The sequence below is a fragment of the Aythya fuligula genome, chromosome 3 (genome assembly GCF_009819795.1).
Source record: "Aythya fuligula isolate bAytFul2 chromosome 3, bAytFul2.pri, whole genome shotgun sequence".
Lineage (NCBI taxonomy): Eukaryota > Metazoa > Chordata > Aves > Anseriformes > Anatidae > Aythya > Aythya fuligula.
This window is the reverse complement of record NC_045561.1, coordinates 109506959-109534140: the sequence shown is the minus strand read 5'-3', so window position 1 is coordinate 109534140 and position 27182 is coordinate 109506959. Positions and strand designations below refer to the sequence as shown.

Genomic DNA, 27182 nt, shown 5'->3' with positions numbered 1-27182 from the left:
TGCTTCTGTAACTGAAGTCACGGTGAAGTGCTAAGTGTTATGTCCTGTTAACAGGTCATTTTTGCTTGCATAAAGCAGAAAAGCAAGGAACTTCTTACAGGAAGAATCTGAAAGATGAGTGGTGCCGTTGTGGATATGGTGTTTCACTTATGGTGCTTGTCGTTTCTAACAGTTGTAAAATAAGAAAAACCCAACCAAGTTGTCACAACCCTTCTATTACTAGTTTTACAATAAGTAGGTATTTTTTTTTTCAGGTGATAATTTAATATTTTTAACTTAACCACATCAATTCTTGCATCTTAAGCTGATACCAAGATTTTGAGTAACAAATATTGATAATGAGGAATACAAAGATGTATGTACATCTGAGTCTACTGAGAGAGATATCCAAAAATAATCGTTCAACAAATGTTAGATTTTCAAAGCCAAATGTTTAAATGTTGAAGAATGGCAAAATGATTTGAATTCTGACGTGAATCATGGTTGCTGCTCAACACCTGCTACCCTTTCTTACAAATCCTGTGCATGTTTTGCTTATTTCTGTTTTGCTCTTGATTTGTCTTGCCATATCAGCCACTTCCTTTCAACTTTCCTTCAGGGTTCCTGTTGACCTCCTGCTTTTGTTCCTGAACAGATTATATTTTGATTCTGATTAGTTTCTTACTGTCTGGTGTTCCCACCGAGAGCTAAAAGCTTTCCTTCTAAAGAAAAGAGATTTGTACCTCCAGAAGCTGGCCTTAAGAAGCCCAAACAAAAGAAAAACACCTAATACTGTGAAATGCATTTAAAACTGACTTTTTGAGGTATTACCCCCAACATATGAAATATCCAAAGCTTTCTATTAGAACTGTGTATACTTTCGCTCCAGTATCCATACCTGCCACCTGCAGTTCATTTTAGGATATGATGAGCTGGGTGGCCTGAATGTCACTGAAGAAGGAACTCTGAAAAGCCACCAAAGCAGGCAGAACATTTAAGCTGGCTTCTAACTTCCTTGATTTGCAAGTCTCCTCAAGGCATTTTGAGTGTTATGGTGAATGTTTTGGCCAGGATTACACTGTTCTGGAGGATGCTTCTCTTGGTTAACCCATGTGGTAGTACTGTTTATTCTTCTGGTTCCTCATTTTTTCCTGCTTTTTCTCCACCTGGAGTTGGTTGAAGATACTAGTTGCATCATTTCATAGGATACTGTAAGACTTTTTCAGGCAGAGACAATTATATTGCATGTATGTGTGATTCTTCCTTAGCAGAAAGTACTGAAATAGGACTGGCAGCAGTAAATTAAGGAAAAGTTTTAGGAAATAAATTACCTTACATTGTTGCATTGTATTGATGAGAACAATGTTTCTCTCTCTACTTTTGCTTTGTTTATTCGCTAATAATATGTAAATAATAAATGTTTCTTAAAGTTTCTGACTAGGATGTTTGACTTTTTTTCACCTCTTCATATCTTTGTTGCCCTGTAAAAGAAATGCTTAATTTGCTGTCTTTCTTTTGGGAAAAAGTCATATCCTATCTGACATACCTCACCTGTAAAAGTGAAGCGTGTCTGGTAATGTGTTATTGCTGGTTGATACTTAATTTGGAAACTGGGTCAAGAGAGAGGATTATTTTTAAGGCATTTGCCTCAAATGACTTGGTTTAAACTCTTTTCTTACGTGTGTTACTGTAAGATGAGTGTAACATCACTTACAGTTGCAGTTCCTCCTTGGAAGAACAAACTAAAACTTGCTTTTACCTTGGAAATGTAGTGAGGGCAAAACCATGATGATGCTATCTTCATTTTGGCTACCTAAACTCAAGTCAATCAAGTCACCCAAGCTCCTTCCTGTGACTGCCAGGGAGCTGGCTAGGAACAGGCATAACATAATGCCTTTTTGCTTCGCATAAATCTTTTTTTTCCTGGTTTGATACATGCCTCACTTCTGGCCTTCAAGGAGAATTCTGTCTGCCAACACAAAACACAGCTCTAGGGGAGATCCGGACATTTGGGTCATCTGGCAACATATTTGTATACCTAAACAGGATTAGATAGCATTCCCCTCGTGGTTTTGTAGCTGTCTGAGTATGAAATGTAGAGCCTTGCTGGGGTCCAACAATTTTCACACTTGAAAGGCATGGTTCCTGGGCTGAGATCCCTTATGGGATGAAATAACGAAGGGCAAAAGGACAGCTTGGTACAGGTCAATGAAAAAAATACCCAGACAAGGGCAGCTCTCCCTCAGACAGGGAAGCATGCGCAGCCAAGTGCTCAGTGATCCGAAGGGAGCATGGTAAGCCCTACTGTGGGTGGTGTATTATTCTGTGTGTTACTGATCTGGTACATGCTTTCCGGTGTTAATGAAATCCATGCCTGTGATTTTGTTTACACACAGCCCAAACAGGGCACGAGGGAGGCAAGTATAGAAGAGAAAGATGATAAAATTCTCAGCTTCTGCTGGGATTGCAAGACACTTGAGAATAAATCCTATATCCTCAATTTGTGAGTCAGATTCCTTCCTGACGGGGAGGATTTCTCTCTGCCCTGACTTATTTTCTGAAATGGGTTGAGGGAGTTGGCTCCAAAACATTCTCGTATTCTGAAGCCAGTGGTAAAATTCCCATCGACTTCAAACAAGGCAGAAGTCTGCCTCCTGTGGACTGACAGCTCTCTGTGCTTGAAGCAGTGGAAATGCAAAACGTTCAGTGGAGTTGAGTCTCATTTAACAGCAGGCTAATGCTTTTACATATGGTGGTCTGTGTACACTTACTTGAGTAAATAATATGTTGAAATGTTTAATGTGAACTTTCTTGTTTCATAACACTTTTCCTTGTGTAAGCAAAACCACTGTATAGGAATATGTATTTATTGAAGTAATTACTGTGTAGAAGGCCCAATTTGTTCTCTTGTCCTCAGTCAATAATATATGTGTGCTTGTTTACAGTTCTTAATATGAATTCTTTTCTATTAAAATCAATGAAAATTTACTCAGAATAAAATTAAATGTATACACGATCAGGTTCCCAGTTTCCTGGAAATGTAGGCGTTATGGGAAAGGATGGGAATTATTTTTTTTTCCTCTTGTGTTATAAAGGTCTGTTTTTTCCTTTTGCAGTGTTTGTTTAGTGTAAAATTAGCAGTGAAGTATAAAATCTACTGCAGTAATATTTAACATTGCTTGGGTTCATTGGAAACCAGGATCCACAGAGTGTAATGGAATATTTTTTTTACTGTTTTAAGAGTATCTGTCTATTTGTGTCTGTGTACTTATGAAACATTTAACTTTGTAAATAAATACAGTACAAATATTAAAACCACTGTGCTGTTTAGCTTCATCTTCATAAAGTTTTTCTCCTGCATTTCATTGCAGGAGTGCATTGCAATATCTTCATTCCCAGCATCATTTTTGTTACCATTGCTGTAAACTAGGCAACTTTGTTATTTGCTATTTTGTACTCAGGAAGATTAGTTCATGGTTGATAATGTATAATAAAAATATTTTTTTTGTGGTGAAGCATGCTACATAAGTTTTGTTCATTAATATGCAGAAACATTGGAATTTGCTGCTTTGGCAATCATGCAGAGCATTCCCTATGCCTGCCAACTTTCTTGATCTGCCTGCTTGCAGTCAGATTGCTGCTGGGATATTGGATCATCATATTGTTTTACCAACTTATGCAGTGACTTGGTGGTGTTTAAGTCCTTATAGGCTTTAAACAGATGCTTTCTTCAAAGTATAAAGATTTAATCTCCTGAGATAATCCTCCCAGTCAAGAGTTGCTTATGGTTTTCTGCACAACAGATGGCTGAGACTTGGATTCTGATCTTCTCTTAGGAGTAGCTACATGTACTTCCACAAGACTGCTGTCACTTCAAGACTACTTAGCTGTTTTTCAGTAGTGAAAATAGTACAATTTTTCTAGATTATGACAAGTCTTTAATGTGTTCTCCCTTGAAGTGAGACTTCCTGTTAGCTTTAAAGACTTTGAAGTTCTATTTTTGACTATACTGCAAGGACTCTGAAAAGTCTTCAATACTTTGGCTTTGTCTTTGTGTGCTGCTTTGATATTTCAAAATCATCTCTCAACATTTTCATAAGAAAAGTTTATTAAGGTTCAGTATATAATAATACTTTGCATTAAAACTAATTGTATAGCCTAAAGGCTTAATTACTTTGTATTTTGACTTTTTTGTTTGTTTGTTGGTTTTTCCCTTTGCTATTGTAAAGTTGTTAATCGTTCTGTCTGCTGAGCAATCACTGGGATGAATAGTTTTTCAGAGGTCTATCAAAGGAGCTACTGTTACCACTGAGACCAAGGGCTTTGCTTATCATTTAGTAATAATAATAATAAAAAAAAAAGTTCCTGGCTCTACAAACTATGTAAAGCGTATTTATTCCAATTCTCTTCAATTGGATTTTAGGATATGCTTTAATTTAAACAAAATCAGGGGGCTTTTAATGGGCCTCTTAGTGTGTGATCTGTTTGTTGTAACCATTTGTCAGCAAGAACTGCACAAGATCTTGTAAGGACTCCCAGTACTAGTGGATTCAGTTGCAGCATATAGCTTCTGGCAGCTGTGGGGTCTATGTAATTTAGAATCTGGTACATGAACCTTGGTACTTAATCCGCGATTAAACCAGTAAAAGGCAAAAAAAAAAAAAAAGCAAAACTGTTTGTGAAGCGAAATCAGCTTTTGGAGTGAGACCACTGAGTCATTCAAGGGAGGCACTTGCCTCCTCTGCCCATTTTGCACATCAGGCAGTGTCCCAGGCCATGGCAGCATTTAGCACTTGTGTGGGAGGAGAGGGAAATGCTGCTGGCAGTGAACAGGCAGATGAGGAAAGATGATTTTGTACCTGCTGGGCAAGGGCACTTCGAGGTTCTGGCTCCTGTTCTAGTGCTGCATACACTCTGCACTCACAGTCACTGAATGTACTTCAGCAGCAACTTAATGAACAAAATCAAGAACCTGTTCTGTTTGTATCAAGCAGTAAAAGGTTATTTTTTGACTGAATAGTGCCAGGGCACCTGCAATCAAACTATCTGTCCAGCCTCACTTTGCCTTCTACCTTTGCAGTTTTATCGCTATAAAGCTGTTTATGAGAGCTGTCACTTTTAATTTTTTTTTTGAAGAGTCAGTCTGAGACAATGTTACCTAGCTCAAAAAGGGACTCTTTTCTCTAGCTTAATACTAAGCACCTAATTAAGAGGAATTAATGTTCCTCATTTTATCTTAAGTGCTTTGTGTAAGTAGCAGCTAGGGCTGGGCACTGCTAGGACTTTCTACCTGCAGAGGGATCCACTTGCTCGGGTGTTGTGGAGTCTCCTGGCTGTGGAGATGGTCAAAACCCAGCTGCGCATGTTCCTGGGTGACTGTCTCCAGCTGACCCCAGATGAGCCAGAGGGACAGACTGAATGATCTCAAGAGGCCCCAGCCAGCCTCAGTGAGTATTCAAATCTGGCTCGAGGACTGGTCATCCAGGCTTCCTGTCCAGGTGTGGATTGGGATCTTTATGTATTTTTTGGAGGGGGGTGCACCCAAAAGGTAGTAAACCTAAACATATGGATATTCTTAGTTAAATAGGTGATTGGAATTGGCCACTTTTCCAAAAACTGTAATTTCAGCTGCCTGCTTCTTGCCTTCACAGCCATACTGTACAGTAAGTGCCGTAACACTGAAATCTGTTTGTTGGGTGCTTGGTACCAAATGGAATTAAAAATTGCTAAGGAGTGAAAAGTGGTGCTTAAACACAGTATGGAAAGGGTATGCCAGAAGAGGGAGCTGTTCTAAAGATTAGAAAAAAAATACAGCATTTCTTGGAAAGCTTTTTGCTCTAATAGCCAGCTATACCATACACTAGCAGGCTTCAGGCTATCATCTGAATACATATGTAGGCACTGACTGTTTATCCACAGTCTGCATTGCAAAAAAAAAAAAAAAAAAAAAAAAAATAGTTTTATAGAACCATTCATGGGGCAGTGATTAATGGTTCTGGTGGTTGTTGAAGGTCATAAAAATGCCTTTAACTTGTGTTATGGGGAGCAAAATAAAGGAAGTCCACTTAGAGCAGAGAATGCAAGGACTGGAATGTTGGGGCTTTTGTTCCCAGCCTTGCCACTGGGTTGCTTTTCAATAGATGCTTCAGTCATCCTCACAAATTGTGTAGCAAACCACCAAACAAATCTTCATTCCCATTTGCAAAATTTATCTAATCTATCACCAGAGTCTCTAAGACAGCATTCAGTAACAGTCAGCTAACAATGTGTAAATAAATTACCAATAAAAGCACAACTGGATAGAGTGAGACGACAAATACTTCCTCTCCTAGAATGTTTAACTCTGGGCAGCTCCACTCTTTCTGGTTTTGTGAAATACTTGCACCAGGATGTGTATCATCTTCTGTTTGTACAGCACTGCATACCCAAAGGACATTAGGGAAAATAACTTATCACACTTAAATACTTCAGCTCTTTATTATGTTAAAAAAAAAATAATAATGTTGATTTCACTTGCAATTTAGGTGGCTTAAATTAAGTAATTCTTTTAAATGCAATGGTAATTTTTAGATGAAAGTCATAGTTTAATGGCTCTCCTGCTAATATTAAGGAAAAAAAAAAAACTGCATGTGATACCTGTTTACAGGCTTAGTTTTGATGATCTGAAGCTAACAACTTTTTTGTGTGCATATATTTATATTCACAAACTGTTTTCTGTGTGGCTGTATATTTTCCATCATGTTAACACTGCCCTTTCCATTTATCTTCTTACCTCCCCTAGTTTCAAATAAAAGGAGTTGCATGCGTTCTGCTAGCTGTGCTTATTCCCACCAGACTTTCCCAAGTAGAGCAGTGCTGCTGTTGTCAATTCTCAGCTGAACAAATGAAGCAGAGAAAAACTGAAAAACAAAGACAATGTTATTGATGGTATGGTACACCTCACGCAGAGAATCAACCGGAGAACCTTGTTCTGTTGGACTCTTGGTCCCTGTCACCAAGGAGGACTTAGCGGAGGACTTAGTAGAGGACTTGAGCTAGCCACTTGCTCCTTTGAATGTACTCCTTGCCTCCTGAACTGCTCCACAGGATAGCTCGGGGAAAGCCAGCTGGTATTCCTAAAGCTCTCAATAATGTATTTTTTCTTGTATCCCACCTGTCTGTGTACTGACCTCGTGTAATCAATGTCAGGTAATCAGAGCTTTCCTGGAAAGTGTCTGCTGTTCCTTGCTTTATTGAAAGTGGGACTTATTTGAGCCTCCCTTTGGAGACTGGGAGGCGGACCTGGGGTATTCATCGAGCTCTTGCCTTCAACCATCAATCCCTTGTCTTAAGGCCACAAAGCAGGCTTTGCTGAGTCTGAAGTATAACACAAGTTAGAAAATGTTTAGTATACATATATTAAGACCCATCAGGAACTGGAAGATCTAAGAGGTTAATGTTTGGAGCACTTAAAACAAACTTTGTAAGGCCATAATTTCACAACGCAAAATATTTGTCAACAATAGTGGCATAAGGTATTCCTGTTCCCACCACACTGTGCCACTCCGCCCCTTGGTTAGGCCAGAACAATAGTTTACGAGGTCATGCTGTGAGTTAAGTACATACATACATTTATTTCTGGGGTCGATTTTAAGCTGGAGCCGTTCCCTGTTTGGGTTCACAGCACGGCCCTGCAGTGGTGCCAGTGTAAGTCGGAGGCTGGTGAGCCGTGGTAGGGGGGTGGGAAGGGCAGTCTGGGAGCAAGGGATGGGGTTCCTTCAGTGGACTCCTTGCAGAACTTCCCTTAGTTGGGTTGTGGTGTCAGTCCTCACCACGTAGAACGTGTATGTGGGTTCACGTGCTCTGTCTTGAGGCTTTTCTGGAGGAGTTGGTGCCCCAGGGGTCACACCAGGCAGTAGTGACTCGCTGTGAATGCCTCTGCTGCTGTTCACACTGAAGCTCCAGATGAAGCTGTCAACTCTTGATGTTTGACCCTGAGTTTGCAGATTTTAATGTGGAGAATTTAGATTTTTAGGTTGATTTGATTATTTTTCTTTTTCCTGAAGAAAAATTGACAGTGGAAAAGGAGCTTTCTTACTCTCTAGTAGCTGGTATATGCAATGCAACAGAAGTCAATGCAAACAAGTTACACTCTAAAGTCTATGTCGCATAACAATCTAGATAGATGGGTTTATATAGGACAAGATAATGCGTTTTCTCCTTCCTCTTGACTACAAGTTGTCCTATCAGAAAATAAGGTAACAAGAATATAGATTTCTATTTCAGTGAGAAATACAGCAGAACACTTTTGATGCACATACTTGCATGCAGCTGCCACTGCTCAGGGATGGGCAGTGCATCAGTCACTGAGTGGTGAGCAATTGCATTGTGCATCACTTGCTTTGTATATTCTCTTATCGTTATTATTTTTATTACCCCTTCTTTTTCTGTCCTATTACACTGCCTTTATCTCCACCCATGAGTTTTACCTTTTCTCTAGTCCTCTTCCCCCATCCCACTGGGGAGAAGCGAGCAAACAGCTGCATGGTGCTGAGCTGCTTGCCGGGTTACACCACAACAGCCTGTTTATTATTTCTATTTTCTCATTTATAAAATGGGAGTAATGAAATCTTCCTGGGTCAAGTTCTTGAGGACTTGTCAATGAGATGTGCTGTCTGGACTCAGACAAAAGCTCTTTGAGGGCTTTCCCCTTTATTTCATGGGGATAAATAGTTTGACAGAGAAGAAAACTCTTCTCTGTGGGTAACACTAATTTTTATGTACCTGTCTGGTTTCTGCTTTCTAACTCCAATAAAACTTTGAACACATCAGCTGATTTTCCCCAAATCTTTTGGAGCAATAGGGGACTCAAAGATATTGAGAAGATAAGAATTTGGATAGAGAACATACAGACTGGTAAAGTAGCCGCTGAAGGAATGGTGTGCTCTATCCTATTAGATATCCTGTATTAGATTTAAGAAAATTCAATTCTTAGGACGCTGCACTCCATTATTTTTTCTGCTTATGGACTACTTGTTTGTGAGTAATATTTTAAAATATGCTGACAGTTGTGCTTTGTTTACTGGGTCAGCCCACCAGTTTCCATTGTCTTTAGAAAATAAAAAAAAAATGTATCTTTCATTAAAAATAAAAACTTCCTCATGCAAAGAGGAGTCTGTATGTCAGATCTAGGCTTGAAATATGCCACTTTTGTTGAATTTCCCAGTGCTCCAGCAGTACCTCTGATGGGGGCTTGGCACATTTAAGCTTGTTAAGTTGGAGGAGGCAGAGTAATGACAGGATGGTTGAAACTCCAACTGTGCTTGACAGCATTTCCCTCTCCTAAATCTGGGTGGCAGATGTGACTTACTGAAGTGGCTTGCCGAAATTTCTCTATCTGTAGTCTTCTCTCCATGTCCTCTCCCTGTTAATGAGGCGTTGTTTTCAGCATGGATTCTTTCTGCCTGCCTGGCCGCAAAGCATAATCAGGAGAGGAAGTAATCCCTCTCCTGCAATGTGCAGAAGCTTGGCTTGAGTTATGGAAATATTGTGTTCTAGGGTATTTTGCTTGGTTTGACCATTTAAAGAAGTGTATTTTTTGTTCTATGATGTCTGAGGCAGAGGGGAAGAAGAAAGTACCTCCCAGAGGACCCACCTATGATGGAAATCCAGTTTAGCCATGCGCATCATGTACAAATAATGCAATTAAAATGTGTATAATATACTTCCTTCTTTCCTGGCATCTACTTCTAGAAGTGCCAGAGCTGATATGGATTTCCACTGATAATAAATATTTTGAAGTAGTGTTCTCTTAAAAATCATGAAAAATAAATGCCTCCTTTCAGACTCTAGGTAACATGTGGCCCTATTTCTATAGAACACGTGGTTCTGTATAGTAACTCCAATGGACCACTGAAACAAAATAAATTTCACCCATTATGTTCAGTATCTAGATTATGAAAACAATAGAGCCAAACATTCAGTAAGTCATCACTCTTGGTCCATTGTTTTTCTGCTGTGAGCATGATGGAGGATTATGATCATTGTCCTGATTTCCATTTTTGAGATGAAATCCTGTTTTTTATTGATGGATCTAAAAGCTCCCATGAGAATAAATAAATATTTAGTAAGATGTACTTATATAGCGCCTTTCCACCTGTAGATCTCTTATATCCATTATTAAAGCCTTCTCTTATGGGATAGAAACTCTTCATGGTAGCTCTTAAATAGCTTGTCCACAGTGACTTGTGTTTATGAAGGAGGAAAGTGTTTGAAACATTTGAGTTGAACTTCATGGAAAATCTCAGGACTGGTACAAATATCCTTACTACATGGTCTTTTTCCTCAGTCTTGGGTTTTCTTCTTGGTTTATCATGCGCAGAACAGGTTATTGTTTTCTCTTACTTTTCTGAACACTAATAGCAGATACAAGTACAAAATCACTTTAGACAGTTCCTTTCGAATGCTGCATTCCCTTGATGTTCTTAACCCACAAAAAGAAACCTTTTCTTTCCACAAAAATTGCAGCAATGTATTTTCAGACATTTTTCTAACATCTCCTGTCTTCATGTTCTCCATAGCTATTTGTTACCTGTTTATAAAATACTTTATTCTGAAATCTGTCTTAAGAAAGAAAGAAAAATAAATGACCTTGAAGGTCTCAAGCTTACACTTTTTTTTCTTTTTTCTTTTTTTGTAACTCTGACCAGCATTACAGCATAGACAGATCTCTGATACAAATTTGAAAATTTAATTTCTGGTGCTTTTTGAATTTATTGTTTGCTTTCTCCTTGTATCTCATTCAAAATTGATAAAATCTGCAGAGCTATTTATCTGCACAAAACAAATAATTTGTGGTTATCTTGTTTTTGAATTGTTTATTTTCGTCTTTGTCTTCTTCCTGCTGATGTTGTCTCATCAGGGTTGTGTTATTCAAATGTTTCGTAGGCTTTATTGTGAACCCATTTGACACCAAGTCTCATGTTCCTCTTCTGCCCATGTCCTTTGTTCTCCTTTGTTTCTTTCAGAAGGAGACTAGTTTTCTGCTGGTCCAGTTCTGCTTCAGTCCCTGAAGTCAACTGGACAATTCCCACTGGGAATTTGAGACCCAAGGTAGAGGTCACTGCAGGATGGGCTGCAGCATAGATTGGGTCAGGCAGACCAACAGCCTGTGGGTTTTAAAGTAGTAAAATCTGTCTTCATCTGCCAAAACAGATGTGCAGGAGACTGCATGTGCAGGTGTGTACCAGGAGATCTAATTAAAAGTGCTAATTTTTAATCTAATATGCAGAAAATGGAACAAAAAATAGTAATTGTGAGCTTTAGTAAATTCTGTTTTATCACTTTAAAAAATAGAGTGGAAAATTCACTATTCCATTGTGAACTCATGTTTTTCAGTTTCATACTTAAATCCTTAACTCCCTTTCAAGAATCATTTGTTTACAGGCATACTGAAAGAATTGATAACTTTTTTTTTTTGTATATATATTTCTGTATGTGTCTTAGCTAGTTGAAACATTGAAGTCACCAGATGTATGTCAATATTTACCTTTATAATTGTATTACACCCCTGCAATATCACTTGCAGACAAAATCCAGTAGATTTCCATTGCCAAAATCAGGATTTCAGACTTGTTTTCATATCTGTCTGGATAGATGCTTTTAATCATTACTGTGAAAAAAGAATGGCAGAAAAAAAAAAAACAAAAACAAAAACAACAACAACAACAACAACAAAAAACCTGTTCTATCATAGTTTCTTGGGAATATTTTTTTTCACAAGCATCAGGCACAATTGTCACTTAGGGAAAAACAACATTGTTAGTTTAATTTAGGTTTATTAGGCTGTCCATGGGACTTCTTCAGAGGTGAATGAGCCCACATTTGTCATAAAGGTAGAACAGCATTAGAGAACAGCAAGGCAGGTGTATTTGCTCTGTGAAATGCACATACAGAATGTGTATTATAAAATCTTAAATGTACGTTTTATAGCTGTATGAGGCTAAAAACTATATATATTTTCCCATATATATGTATATATATGTAGGAGAAACAAATATATACATATATATGTATAGGAGGAAAATATGAAATGAAAAACTTCTGAAAAACTTGAAAAACTTCTGTAATAAGCAGTTACAGGCACCTGGCTGAGTCCTGAGATTCCCTGTTTACACAACCGAAGCATTGAGGTGCTTTCCAGCCAAACTCATGGTTCCAGAGCTAGAGAGGATCAAACAAGAGTTTTCACGTGTTTCGGCATACCGTCTTTGTTATTATTTGCTCTTTGGCTGAGGTTGCTCCGCTCGCACACACTCTAAACAGAATACAGAGCTAAGAATTTCGGTCCCCTCGATGTGCAAACAGGTGAAAGTTTAATTGACGTGAGTTTGTGATGGCCATTCAGATGTTATTTGACAGGCGTTATTTGAAATTCCTTGACCCTGCACAGCCAAGAAACCTGTGTGTTTCCTTTTAAGGCCTGATCGTCAGCTGTGGTGTCAGTTTCTGCAGTTTTTTCCCAAGTGTGAGAACATCATTGTATTTTTTTTTTTACATGCTCCATTTAAATCCTCCTGACATCTGCGTGGGCTGCTTTCCATTCATTAACATAGGGGAGCTGCATCTTCTTCCATGGTGGCTGGTCAGACGCCAAAGACAGATTAAGTTTCCTTGAGCGAGGAACTTGTCATGTCGATCCTTCGGGCCGGAGCTGGGAGCTTTGGCAGCTCTGCAAAGAGGCAGTTGGAATCTTTGCCACAAAAATGATTTTTGTGTGGTCCTGCTGTGCGCCCCTGGATTTCCAGCATGATTTATGGCTGCTCATTTAAAAAAACAAACAAAAAAAAGTCTGCATTTGGTTTTGTTGCAAGAGATTATCGTGTAAATACTGTGGTATACATACTTAATTCCGAAACTGTGGATTATTTCTAAAATTAAACTCATGGTAATTGCTGGCATGTTTTCCAGTTCCTCAAAGTTCTCAGTAAACCCACTGCTGGCTGTGTATTTCCCTTCTTCTATTCATGTAGCTGCTTCTATTCTTTATGGTCCTGCTGAGGTCCCAAAGGAAACAGAAAGCAACTGCTATGAAAAGTGCACGAAGCACCACAGCCCGCTGCCAGCTACTGCTCCTGCAGATGGGCAGGCTTTGGGAGACGTGGCTGGAAGCATCGAGGACAGTGCACAGAGCACAAAAAGCTTGGTTCAAAAACAAGGTGCAAGAAACCCCACAGCTGTTTGGGATGATTTAGCTACACATAAATTTCTTCTCTTTCACTCCCCACTCCCCTTGGCATTTACTAGAGGCTAAAATAAATCTTTTTGGGGTTAGATATCCTTTCCAAAACTGCTAGGAATTACTTTCGTTTTGTCTTTTGGTCTCTCTTCATTTGACTGACCTGTGTATATTTTTGAGCTACCCCTTTCAGGACAGAAGGCTTTTCCTGTATGTTTTGGTGTATATCTTTATACCTAACCTGAAATGTTTCACAATTGTGGAATTCTTTGTATATTCCTCAGTAAATTCAGGAATTATTTTTGCATATGTTTGTCTAATACTAGTGCTCTATTGATTAAAGTTTACATTTTACATTAATATTTGACTGTTGCAGAAGAATTTGGTATTCTTGACAATTTGTAAGAGTCAAAAGTTGTCATTGCTTGTGGGGATTAGGTATGGCCTGTGACTTTTTAAATAATCCTTATGTATTTGTTGTTTTGCATCCAGATTTAAGGGGTAGATTGAGTTGCACTGATAGCATATGTACCTAGGTTTAAACCTCCTGAATCCAGGTAATTTCTTTCTTGGAATTCCAGCATCTCAAGCATAAGTGCATATTTCCTCTTAAGACAGACTAAGGTTGTCTTTTTGACACTTCACAGAGGAAATAATGTGAAATCAGGATAAAAGTGATTATCACTGTTATCATGGGGCAGATACTTAGCTTGTATAAGTTGTTGTCTCTTGTTGAGTTGTTGCTGGTATTTAAAATCTTAATGGAACAGCACTAAAAAGAAAGTATTTGAAAATAAAAGTCAGGCAAATGCATGTTTATGAGTAATTTTCACATTCTTATCTGTTTGGGTGGTTAAAGAGTACCTCCCTGTTCTTGAAAACCTGTATCTGCAGTATGTGTAAGTGGAAAGAGAACATTTACCTCTCCATGTAGCTCAGAGTTGCACCCCTGCAAATTCTTTCAGGCTTCCCAGTTTTGCTTTAGCAGTATGTGGAACATGTCAGGAAAGCAAGGAGATTTCATCTTCAGATTAAAAATGGAAAGACTTTGGGTTTTATGTGGAACAGCTGGATGAAATGACTCGTGTTACAGAAAGGAACAGAGAAGGTCCTTGCTTATTGACATTTGTGAGTACACCGAATAAAGTGATCCAACTGCGCTCCAGTTCACTCCAAATTGTCCATGTAACATATTCTTCTCATGAAATGCTTAGAAATCTTTTGCAAATCAAGCTAATCCGCAGTGTCTTAGAGTTTTGTGTCTTTTTCTTTTATGGCCACCACTTAAAGCTATTGTTTGAAAAAATTTCTGAAACAACATAAACACAGTTTAAAATTAAGCACAGTTGAGAGTAACTGCTTAAGATGTGCTTCTTGGTTCAGATGACTGCAACTTGAGATTTGCTGGCATGCAAGAATGATTCAGGTGCCCTGAGGTGTCTGAGGATTGATGTGCTATTCAAATAACTGGAGTAACCTTCAAATCAGGGAGGTTAACATTGCATTTACTTATGGTTTCTATTTTTTGACACTTTGGGACTGAGTGAAAGAACATAGGCAGGTTTGTTCTGATGTATTGGGAAGTCCTTAAAATGCACAAATGAGCACTGCGTTACCTCCATGCCTGTGTGATGAACCTGGTTGTTCCTTTTATTTAAAATAAAATAAAATTAATTGAACAACACTTTGACTGCAGTAGACAAGCCCAAACTATTGTTGATCACAGATTGATGTGCATATTAAGCCCCAGATATTTCCATTAGCTATTACTGTAACTCTGTTGTATAGAAAAAAAAAATCTTTATCCATTTAGGTTTTTTTACTCTCTCCCCTTAAAGTCTGTTGACAGATAGAAGCTAAAGTTAAAACTGTATGAAATAGCTGACTTTGCAGAGATGCAAGTTTGATCTATAATTGGAGGTTAACATTCTCCACTTACCAGTTCTGTGTACACAGGCTTTTCAAGAGCCGGGACTACAGCTCTGCTTTTACTTAAGTCAGTGAAAATCTGGAGTAACTCCATTGAAACTGAAAGTTCAATAAAGAACGAATTTATAGCTGCTTTACACATGGTGATTTCTCTATAGAAAGCTTTGCTGTTAAAATCTTTGTTGTTGATTTGCCTTTCCATTTGTGCCAGCGGTTCTCATTCATACCCCTTCAAGGCATTTTAAAGTATCAGTAGCAGATCTAACAGCTCACCCCACAGAATGTCTTTTACCATGAGCAGGTGTGTGCAGAGAGTGAGGGAAAGGGGTTACTTTTGCATTTATGGATCTTCTCCTTTACCTGTCTAACATATACATGCCATTTATCACAGAATAAAAATCCTGTTTTCTCCAAGAAAAGTAGTACTGCGCTTCGAGCTTTGCATAGTGTTTGATCCAAAGCCTCCCTTGGTGGTTCATGAGCGCTTCGTACTTCTCTGTTCTTCAGCTGATGGCTGAATCATGAGAGTCCTTACATCCTTACGTTAGGTTCACCTAGCTGAGGATGAGAAGGACATTTGAAAGACAGCTGTTTTTATTTTCCTGCCTTTCATTGTTTTGCATTTTTAAAGGAGAGAATAATTGAAATGGATACTCAGAAAAAGATGTAAGGCTAGTTTTAAGATTAACATGATTCCTTGATCCCAAACTACCTAATTCCATTATATTGCAGGACTGAGTATAGTGCTGAAACTTAATGACTATTTATACTGCAAAAAATGCACTTTATTTTGGGTTGCTGCTACTTTCATCTTCAGCCTTCCTGAATGACAAGTTTCCTCTATATAACTTCAACCCAAGAAGCTTGACAAATGATGTCTAGATTTAATCTTGTTATCTCTGGGGGTCCATCTCTGATACACTTTTGAAGTATAAAAATGAAAAAAAAAAAAATAGATGTACATTTTTATTGGTTAAATAAAATGAGGTCGTAGGAGGGTGTGAAATGTAAAGGTTTGTATGTGTGACCCCTGGGAATTTTAAATGGATTTTCTGGAAATCAGCCTGCAAAAATTTCCTTGTGCATTCTTGAGTTTGTGTATACAACAGCTTATTTTAATTCTCCTTTAATTTCAAGCTTAAAAAGAGATGCTTATAAGTACAAAATAACTAACACTACTCTGTTTTTTTCCCATTTTCAAAATCTATGTATTCCAGTAAAAATAGTATTGTTTTAAGATCAGATTGTTTTTAAGGCTTAAAAAACATCAGAAGCTGAGTCTATTACATATAAGTGATGGATGAAGCATGTGTAATACCTTACCTAGAGTGGAAGGTTTCTATGTTCTGCCCTTGTATTATCACTGGTGTGAGCAAGGGACTCACCAGCTTCTGAGCATGTCTGTGCCAGAGGTGGCAGCAGGTGCCTGCTGTACTGCGTCTCTGTGGCCAGGAGACACTCCTCTGGAAACCCTACAGTGAGGGAAAGCCTCTTTGGAGATCAATGAGCTCACTGTGTGTTACCTGAAGAGCAAAAGGGTTAAAGTAAAAGAACCCAAAATGCCCACTGTATAAAGGGAAGAAGTGAAATAAACCCAGATTTTACCGCCGCCTGCCATTTCTACAAGAGCTCATTTGATGTCAGCTCCAACTCCTCTCCTTCTCTGCCCTTGTCAGTACTTACACTGGCTCAGCCTGTTATTACAGTCAGACTTTTACAAAGAAATTTTAAAAAATTTAGTGTTGTTCTTTTTTCCCTTCATATTCTTGCAATAATACATCTGTGTTATTTTGGGATGTCTTTGTCTTAAAAACTGAATGCCTTTTTACACAATACTGCTCTTGCCTCCTCCTGCTGTTGATGATATCCAAACTAAGAATTGTTTGGTATGCAAGTGAAGGGCATGCAATTGAGCAATCCTAGTTACAATGGCAGGCTTTGCTGATGTCTAAATGATAATAAGAAACCAGTTGGGTCTACCCTGGAAAAGGAAATAAATAGAGAGAAATTATATGTTTTTATATATGTGTGGAATTTTTATGCTTCCTGGGGGAATGGGGAAGCAAGGCTCATTTCATTTTCATATGGATTTGTTCTCAACTTAAGCCCCTTGACACTTTGTCACTGCGCATATACAAAAGAAAAACAAACAAACAAAAATGTGAGGGGTAAAGATTAAAGGTTTGTATGGAAATCTTGAAATCTTGACCGAATATTGGATTGTCTGTAAATAGCATACCTGTTTTCAACTGATAACAGAGAGATATTCCATGTTCTGAGTGACAGATACCTGGATCAAGTGATACACACATTAATGTCTGTCACATTTTTGTAAGATCTTGGGATTTCTTTATATTTGCCTGATTTTCATGTCTTGATGGGGGAGATAAGCAAGCTGCTTGAACTTTAATGCAAAAGGAGATTTTCTCTTGTGCTGGGCTTCAGGTTTAGCTTTTGCAATTTCAATTTTAGCTTCTGCATTTTCTGCCATATACTTCTCATGGATGCCATGAGAATGGAATTAAAACAGTTCAGTAGCATAGCCCCTGAGTTTGGGAGAATAAAAATTGGAGATGTGCTAAAAAATATAACAAATTCAAATATAATGTTGCTTGGTTTGCTTTGAAGTACCTTGCTTGCTGTTGAAAGGTTAATATTGACTGTGCTTGTGTGTTTCTTTTGACAGGTAACCCCGGACTGGCAGGTTATTACAGGACCTTTATACAGGCCTTGTACTGTGGACTAAATCAGCAGTACCCTGTCTGGGTTGTGAGCCATGCCGGACATTGTAAGCCTCCTAGTGGTATGGAGATGATAGAAGGTACTATATAACTTGTACACACAGATATTTATAACCTCTCTCATTTCGCCAGAAGAAAACGTGCCTATTAGAAACAGCATGTCAACTTTTTAAATGCCTTCATTATATTTCCACAAAACAGTTTTATGAAGAGAGAAGTTGCTAAGGAAAAAGTATTTATAGATAAATTAGATTTGTCAGTCAAATAAATGCTATTAAGAGCATAGGAGAGTTTGCTGATTGCAGTCTTGAGAGACAATAGAGGAAGGTCTCAAATGTATTTACATGAGAACAAAAGATTATAACAGTTTGTGGGTTTTTTTTGTTTTGTTTTGTTTTTTCTTAAAGGAATATCCAATTCAGAGATTGAACACTTGAGGACAGTATCTCTGAATTTAAAAGTAGTTGTACTAAAGTAGTGAATGTTTCTGAGACTGAGGTATGGGATGTTTGCGGGGGCGAGGTTGCTTGTCTTTTTGTTAAAAATCTTTTAATGTGCCAGTGACAAGCAAGACATGATAGCCAACTCTAAGTGGGTATTGTTAATGTACAGCATTGGAAGACTACATACAGATTGATTTAGAACAGTGGTCTACAAACTTTTTTGATCATTCACACCAGTCAGTTAAAAAAAATTTGAGCATGCACCATTAATATCTATGTTTTTTCATAAATGATATGCATGTACAACTGAAGTTCTCCTATTTTCTTCCTGCATCCCAATGTGTATGCACCCCACATTGGAGACCACTGATTTAGTTCCAGTAGAATTTGGAAGTCTCAGAAAGACTAAAGTAAGTTTCCCAGTAGCAGTTACCAGTCAGACAACTTTCCTAATTTACTGGAGGCACATCATATAGAGAAAACTGAACAAAACTACATCCTTCATTTTTACTTCTGTCTGGTATTCTTATGCTTAGAGAGCTCTAGCAAACTGTGCTCCAGAGAGACACACATTAACTGAGCATTTCATTGTCATAATTCTACTTCTAGCAATCTGCAAAAAGATCTGTAAATTATTTTTACTCACTGAATGCAATAAAGAAGTTATATCTCAGTTTAGACCTCCTTATCCTTCTCGGTTTTTGAAAAAGTGATTGAACAGTACTGTTCAAATTAAGCCAAAAAAAAAAAAAAAAAAAAAGTCAGGCCAACATCAGTCTTTAGGTGTAGCTAAAATAACAAAAAGAGGAGCAACTGAGTAGCCCTCTCTTAATTATTTTGTTTAAAACAAACATAATCTGTATACACTAGTGGTTCACATGTTAAAAGTGTTACTTTTTTCTTTCCATTGTCTGATGTTGAGACTGACTTGTAGTTTTCCTAACAATAAAGGTGCGTGTGCCCCTTGAACAGATGCTACCTAGGAACAGGTTGCTCCAAAACCCCTGCCTGCCTACTTTGATAATTTACTGTGCATAATCTGTTTATGATTGCATTGCTGTAAGCCTTTTTAAGGTGCAGGTAATTGCACATCATTTGCTTAATTTCAACCGTAAAGACATGTTAATAGACAAAAGGAAAAATGTACCCAAATAGACCATAATTCAGATGCGGCAAATTTTTGCTTTAGAGTAAAGATAACAGGTGTGTATATCCACAGTTAATATATTTTTTGTGAAGTTCTGGAGCTTCTTAATGCATCACTCTTTTGATGAATGCTTTTCAGATTTCTGATCTGATAATGTAAATAATCTCCTCCTTCTAACCAAGTAATTTATTAGACATCAGAAGAGTTTATTTAAAATACAAGTTATTGCTTCCTGTAAGAACGTGTTAAACATGCTCAATGCATGCTTTCAAAAAAAGGCTACTACCTGAATAGAGAATCACAGAGTCACAGAGTGGTTATCGTTGGTAGGGACCTCAGAAGTTCACCTGGTCCAACCCCCCTGCAGAGCAAGATCGCCCAGAGCACATTGCTAAGGATGGCCTCCAGCTGGGTTTTGAATATCCCCAGAGAAGGAGACTCCACAACCTCTCTGGGTAATCCCAGTACTCTGTCACCCTCACAGTGAAGAAGTGTTTTCTCATTTTCAGATGGAACCTCCCATGCTTCAGTTTGTGCCCATTGCCTCTTGTCCAGTTGCTGGGCACCACTGAAAAGAGTCTGGCCCCATCCTCTTGACATCCTCCCTTAAGATATTTGTGTTTTGATAAGATCCCCTGTCCGTCTTCTCCAAGCTAAACAGACCCAGCTGTCTCAGCCTCTCCTTGTATGACAGATGCTCCAGTCCCCTAATTATCTTAAATTAGTATTTTCTTAAGGATTAAATGAGTGGTCTTCAGACGTAGTTGAAAGACTAAATGCAAATCATGTTTTCATGATACGTAGCCATCACTGAATGTTCATTTTATAGACAGTGAAATCAGAAGAAAATAAATTGTGTTGGATTTCTCTGTCTTTTAAACGTATGATTCCCCTTAAACTGCAGAAAACAAATTAAGAAAAGAATGAAAAAGTACTTTGGTACTTTTTAAAGAAATTGAAGAAAATTGTTGAACAGTGTTGAATGCTTTTTTGTTGAATGCTCTTGAATGCTTTGTAAAGCTTTTTGTTTTAAGAAAATTCTAAGAAATTATTTAATTTTAAGAAAATTCTTGATTTAAGAACATTCTAGAAAATTTTAACTTCTAACTCAAACATAAAATTAAGATTAAAAATGTTTCATATTTATTCACATTTAAACTATTCTGAATGCCAGAATAGTTGCTCAGTTTGGAGGGAGACACTATAACAGGTTATGAATGGTGGAGACCGAAGATGTAAGCTTTACATTATGATACCCAGTTGAATAGAAATGCCTGATTACTGCAAAAGGACTAAAGACCATTGTTTAGGAGTTGCTCTTCTGATGGCAGTGAATAGTAGCCAGTTGGAGACTTTTCAACAGCCTTTCAATCCCTTTTGATAGGAAACAAAATGTTAGTTAAAACTAACACATCTCAGTGAACAAATCCTGAAATTATTCATTGCTAATTTGATACTTCTTGCTAATTCAGAGCTGTGTTGTGGCTATCTAATTTTAAATAAGGACTAAAAAATGCAGCCTTGTTCCAAATTTCTGTAAAAGCCCTGGAAAATGGGAAGTTAGATAGTTTTTGTTTGTTTTTTTATCACTCTGGTCACCTTTTGCCAGTAAAGGCTGTATAGAGCTCTCTATACGTGGGCTGTAGACAATAATGGTGTTCCTTCCAATGTTTAAAATCTGTTAAACTATCCTTAGTTCATTTTGAATGATAAAAAAGGTAGGCATTGATTTATGGTTCACCAGAAGACTGTTTCCATTGATTTCTCTTTAGCAGGAGATTAGGATCTTTGCAGACCATTTTGAAATTGGGTTATATCCTTAAGAAGCACTATAGGAAAAAGCGTAGAAGTGTGTTTTTTGCACAGAAAGCAAATCTGTGAAGACATTCATTATTTGTTAGTGTGCCATCAGTGTGAAGTTTTGAAGTGAAATGGAAAATTTAGAAGTCATGTGCAGCATAATTTGTGATATATTGCTGATGTATTGCTTCTTAGCTGTGTTCTTTACTGTTGTTACTCACCTGAGTTTGCTTTTCTAGCCTTCTGACTTCTGATGAAACTGCAAAATTGACTTCAAGTGAGATTCTGCCTCATCTAAAGTGATACAACACTACAGAAAATATTAATGAAATCATTTGGGTAAAACTGAATTTCGGCTTCATCAAGTTACTCATCTTGTTGGTTGCTAGATAGTTGTCCACCAAAGGACAGACCTAAGCGTGGGTGTGATTACCAGATATGAGCCATAAATTGCTATCGTCATAGGAAATACTGTGCTGGTAAGGAAAAAAAATAAAATAGTAGCCCGAGCAAGACAAGGAGCATGGTGTGCTATAATAAGAGGATTGTGTGTTATTTAGGACAGTGATTCCCAAACTTGTGGTCTGTGGTCCACTAGTGGTTCCCAGGACACTTGCTTGTGGTGCAGGAAGAGCTGGCTGATCAGGTGGAGTTGGCTGTCTCGCTGGTTTCCACTTGCTAAGCTGAATTACTGGTAGCTAAGAATACTTTTCCCATAATACTTCTGCTGTGTAAGCATTTGCAGCGGTGGTCTTTGAGATGTTACACAACCACGGATGTGGGGAGATGGGGAGCAATGGGATTGCGGTCTGCACTGCTGCAAACAGGAGAGAAGGAGATGGTGAAAAATGGTCTGAGAACTTGGGCTCCTAAAAATAGTGACTCATCTTTAGCTAATAGCTTTTGTCCTTGTCATTGTGTATAATCCCAAAGGAGAGAATTCACACAAAGGCACAGGGAGTCAGTATGCATTTGGTAATTTTAGCTATCTTGTGACTTTCGTTTGTTTTAAGTAATGTGAATATTTTTAATGTTTGCTGATTTTGGAGAATACTTGCACTGTTTCTTTAAGGTGAACAAAAGCTACCAGGAGTCTGTTCAGTCAGTATTAAAACACCTCAGAATTAGTGTCTGTGGTGCTCAGGAGGTCTTCAATCTGTGAATCTTTATCTGGGCCTCAGCACTGTACAGTTAGAGATCATACAGCAGTGGTGATAGTAGGTAAGGTTAAGGGCCTAAAGGGAAGAGGGACCCAAAAAAGCTGGTTAATATTCAAGGATCACCTCCTCCAAGCTCGAGAGCAATGCATCCCAACAAAGAGGAAGAAGTCGGGTGAAAATGTGAGAAGGATAAGTTCATGTGAGCATGGATGAACAAGGTGCTCCTAGCCAAGCTCCAACACATAAAGGAAGCCTACAGAGGGTGGAAGCAAGGACAGGTAATCTGGGAGGAATACAGAGACATTGCCAGAGTATCCATGGATGGAGATAGGAAAGCTAAATTTAAATGAAATTCAGTCTGGCCAGAATGTCAAGGGCAACAAGAAGGCCTTCTACATCAGTGATAAGAGGAAGACTAGGAAAAATGTGGGCCCTCAGCATTGGTGAGGCCACATCTGGAGTGGTGTGTACAGTTCTGAGCTCCCTGTTACATGAGAGACCTGGGCATACTGGAGGGAGTCCAACGTAGGGCCACCAAGGTAATCAAGGGACTGGAGCATCTCTCCTATGAGGAAAGGCTGAGAGAGCTGGGACTGTTCAGCCTGGAGAAGAGAAGGCTTCAGGGAGATCTCAGTGTCTATCAGTACCTGAAGGAAAGGTACACAGAAGATTGAACCAGGCACTTTTCAGTGGTGCCTTGTGCCAGCACAAGAGGCGATGGACACAACTTGGAACACAGGAGGTTCCCTCTGAACATGAGGAAACACTTTCCTTATATGAAGGTGACCGAGCACTGGCACAGGTTGCCCAGAGGCTGTGGGGTCTCCTCCTTGGAGATCTTTGGAAGCCACCTGGACGTGGTCCTGGGCACCCTGCTCTGGGTGTCTGCTGGAACAGGGCCTGGGCCAGATGGACCCTGCCAACCTCATCCATTCTGTGAGGTGTCTGGACGAATTCTGGTACATAGTGGTGGTTATGTTTAAAGACATTTACATCTTGTAATATGAAGGTTAAGAGAGAAAAGTAGAAGAAAAGGCAGCTGAACTGACACTTTACATACATATTTTAAGCTTACACAGCGAATTAATATTAAGTTATATTCCAACAATATTCTCTGCTTCCTGTGCAGATAAATTAAAACATCTGAGAGTCATTGACAGATGGCTTATCTTTAATACACGTTCTTTCCAGGTTTAGTCAGTTATGTTCAAGTATTAAAGACCTAGAGTACTCTATGTCCAAAAACACACAGCACTGCTCTGCAGAATTAATAGAGTTGTGTGGCAGGAAGTTTCCCCATCAAATGGTACCATGCTGTGGATACATTAAGAAAAAACAGGTTGTAACCACGCTATCCAGATAGAATTCAACTAGTTTAACATCCAAGTGTGACTTTTTTTTTTTTTAAAGTTCAGAGAGGAGAAGCTTCCTGTTTACGTAGCTGGCCTCAGCACTGATTAATCACCCCGAGGTCCTCATGCGGTGCTTGTCACCAGCAAGGGTCCCTGTGTGCACCGAGGAAGCGGTTGTTTTCTCAGGACAGGGCAGGAACTGCCAGCTTAGGGCACATTTGTCTGGCTGCCCCTCCTGATGCAGCAGGTGCTGCTATCCAGTAACCATATTCCTTCCTTGTCTTTGGAGAGGGCAGCTAAAGGAAGGAAGTGAGTGTGTGCATTTGGAAGTTATTAGGAGATGTTTAAATGCTGAGGTTTTTGTCTTTACAAAAAAACTGGTAAGATCTGTATTTTGCTGTATGGTTTTACTGCTAGGTGTCTATTTTAAGGAAATAAATGGAACAGTTCATGGTGGGAACCCACCAGAATGTTTTAAATCAAAATGTGTGAAAAGCAAGCAGCCCTGGAGATGCTGCTGTCCACCATTTACTGTAACACACCCTTCCCTTGAGCCACATTCAGCTAATTATTCATAGAGGTCCTGTAATCATGTCTGTAATTATGCAAAGAGATCCTTTGAATGAAATGTTGGCATTTGGCATTCTTTATCAGTTCCGCTTAATTTTAATCATGTGTTTAAAAATCTTGTTCAATTCAAAATCAAAACAGGAAAAATAAAATTTTGCCATCTGTGCAGTGTTTCTGAGTTGTTTTATTATTTTCTTTTCTGGCCAACCAAAATGTTATTAATTTTAACTGCTCATAACAGCATACTTTAACAGTCATGTATTTATTTATAATGATCACTTAAACACTATTAAGCTGATTCTGGTACCACTTAATGCATGACTCTACATGTATTCCACTGATTTTGATGGAGTAGTGACCAATTTTTTCTGGTGTTACTGAGAGGGCTTTGTCCTTATTTTTATTATTACTATATGAAAAATAGGTTCCCTCTATTTTCTATTTCTTTCAAGGTTTTTCACTGTCAACATATATCTGTATGTATACTATTAAAGAAGTCCATGAATAGCTTTCTAGTCCATTCTAGCACTTTATTCAACTAATTCCCCTGTTAGAAGAAACATTTTTTTCACCCATATCTACAAATAAAGTTAATATAATTCAAATTCAAAGATGTGTTTTAAAGTAACAGTTTTTGAAACCTGATACAGACTTCTGGATTCTTATCCAGAAAACAAGATGTTTAAAAAAAAAAAAAATGACATTCATCCATTGGAGAATATAATTTCTTTACTGCATTCCAGGAAAATTTGGATGTAGGTTTTGAGATTGTTTATGGATCATTTTCCGCCTTTCACCCCATGACATAGGTATGTTCTCCAGCTGATACCATCATTTCTAATTAGATGCAGATGGCTGTTAGTGGGGGGAAAAAAGTGTTCAAGAATTTGAACCCTATGAAAAGGTAACATTTATATCTTTTGGTGTCTTGACTTTAGAAGGCATGTCACAGTTCACTGAGATGAGCAGTGCTGTGATGTTTCAGACTAACTCGTTTAAATGCTTTCTGTACTATTGTAGAGAAATAGAAAAAGTGAAATAATTCAATAAAAAAAATATTGAAACGATTCAGATTATTTTCCCCAGGGATAGTGCTTAAGAATCTTTTAATCCCAAATCAGATTGAAAAATACATCCACATTTGCTAAAGGACTGAAAATGGACTATCCCCATAGCAGGGAATAATCCCTTCTCTCTGATGATGTAACAGGTCTGGGTTTGTTTCAATAGCTGAACCAAAAGTTTTTCCACTACATAGGTTAACACTAGGGGAAAAACAAATAATCAATTTGTTTATTTATTAATAATAATTCCTACTTTCCGATATAGACCTTATATTTAATTTTGATCACACAAAGCTTGCAAAAATGTTGCAGATCTTGGTGCGATCAATTCAGTGTTTCACGGTAGTTTTATTTTTAATTCACAATGATCTGCGGTCATAAGACTGAAGAACTATCAGCAATACACAGCACGGTTCCAGATTCTAAAAATAATCAATTTCGGAACTTGAAGCCTCTGTTAGCTTTGGTTTGGGGGAGTTTCCCTTTCTTTAAGAGGCAGCGTAGGTGTTTCAGGGAAACGTAGGTGGATATAAAGCAGATTATGCACAGGGTACAACTGGCCTCACTCTTAGATCATCTTCATAAATGAATTACTCATACCTCTAGTGCACCTACTTATATATCTCACCAGAATCTGAGTAAGGGTTGTATGCTTTAGGAAAGGAGCAGGGACAAAATGGTAACAGTGTTGGAGAACCAGATTGAATGAGGGACTGTCATTGGTGCTTGTTAGATGGAGTGTTTCCTTTTTTTTTTCTTCCTTTTGATGCTGAACGTAAGACTGTTCTTTTGCTTTAAGCTAAACATACTCTTACCTTTCTGAAGTTTAAATTCTGTTTTGTGCATGAATACATTTATTAAAACAATCTAATTTACTACAGCTTAGTCAAATTACTGGTGAAGTCAAGTGGCTGCCTAGTTGCCAAATTAATCCCTGTTGGGTTTAACCATGAAACAAACTGTGCTAAAGTTCTCTAGGATTGTTGTTGTAGTGGTTTTTTTTTTATTTTGTTTTTTTTTTTTTTTGGTTTTGGTTTTTTTTTTTTTTTTATTTTTTTTTTTTTTTTTTTTTTTTAAGAGTATATCTGTTTTCAGACATACTACCACTGAACTTTTGCCATCTAAGACTCCTTTGACTTCTATGGTAATGTTTACATGGTTTGGAGAAGTTTAATCCTGCAATTAATCATGAAGAGACTAATTACTGTATTCCCCAATGCACGTCAATGTATATTAAACTCTACATGATTATATTTGGATCTGTTTGCATGTAGGGTATGGGTCAAATTCAGTTACTTTCAGTGACTAATTCAAAAAAATATACTGTAAATTATAATTTATCAATTATAGCTTAATTATACTTTATACTTTTTACTTTGTCAGTTTCAAAGAGACTGTAGCAAGCTATGGCTTAGATGTCTACTAACATAAATGAATGAGAAAAGTGGCTCTTACCCAGATGTGAGCCTGGCACTTTGTTGGTCACAGGTGGTTTACTTTCTGTGTAGCACATCTCACCTGTGTAAAATGAAGGGCAAAAGAATCCCTTATTCATTTATAATGACAAATCAGCACTGTAACGGTAGCACTTCAGTCTCAATGTCAGCTATGATGCAAAACTCTGGGGAGCCATCACAGTATCTGTGGCATGTTGCCATACCTGCTCTGCTGTGTTGTTCAGTTAGGTGACTACAAATGAAACTTTCATTAGATCTTGATTATAGGGAACAAATGTGTCGATTACATTTTAAATAATTTAACAGAAGGAAATATATAAATCA

At 38.0% G+C, this 27182-nt stretch overlaps 1 protein-coding gene across 2 annotated transcripts in view; it reads left to right on the top strand.

Moving 5' to 3' along the window:
* LDAH (lipid droplet associated hydrolase) overlaps nt 1-27182 on the top strand; it is a 117969-nt gene that overhangs the window by 16891 nt on the left and 73896 nt on the right. For both annotated transcript variants that reach the window (XM_032184010.1, XM_032184012.1), the window contains one exon: nt 17811-17945. In XM_032184010.1, coding sequence (XP_032039901.1) covers nt 17811-17945 — 135 coding nt within the window. The remainder of the gene's footprint in view (nt 1-17810; nt 17946-27182) is intronic.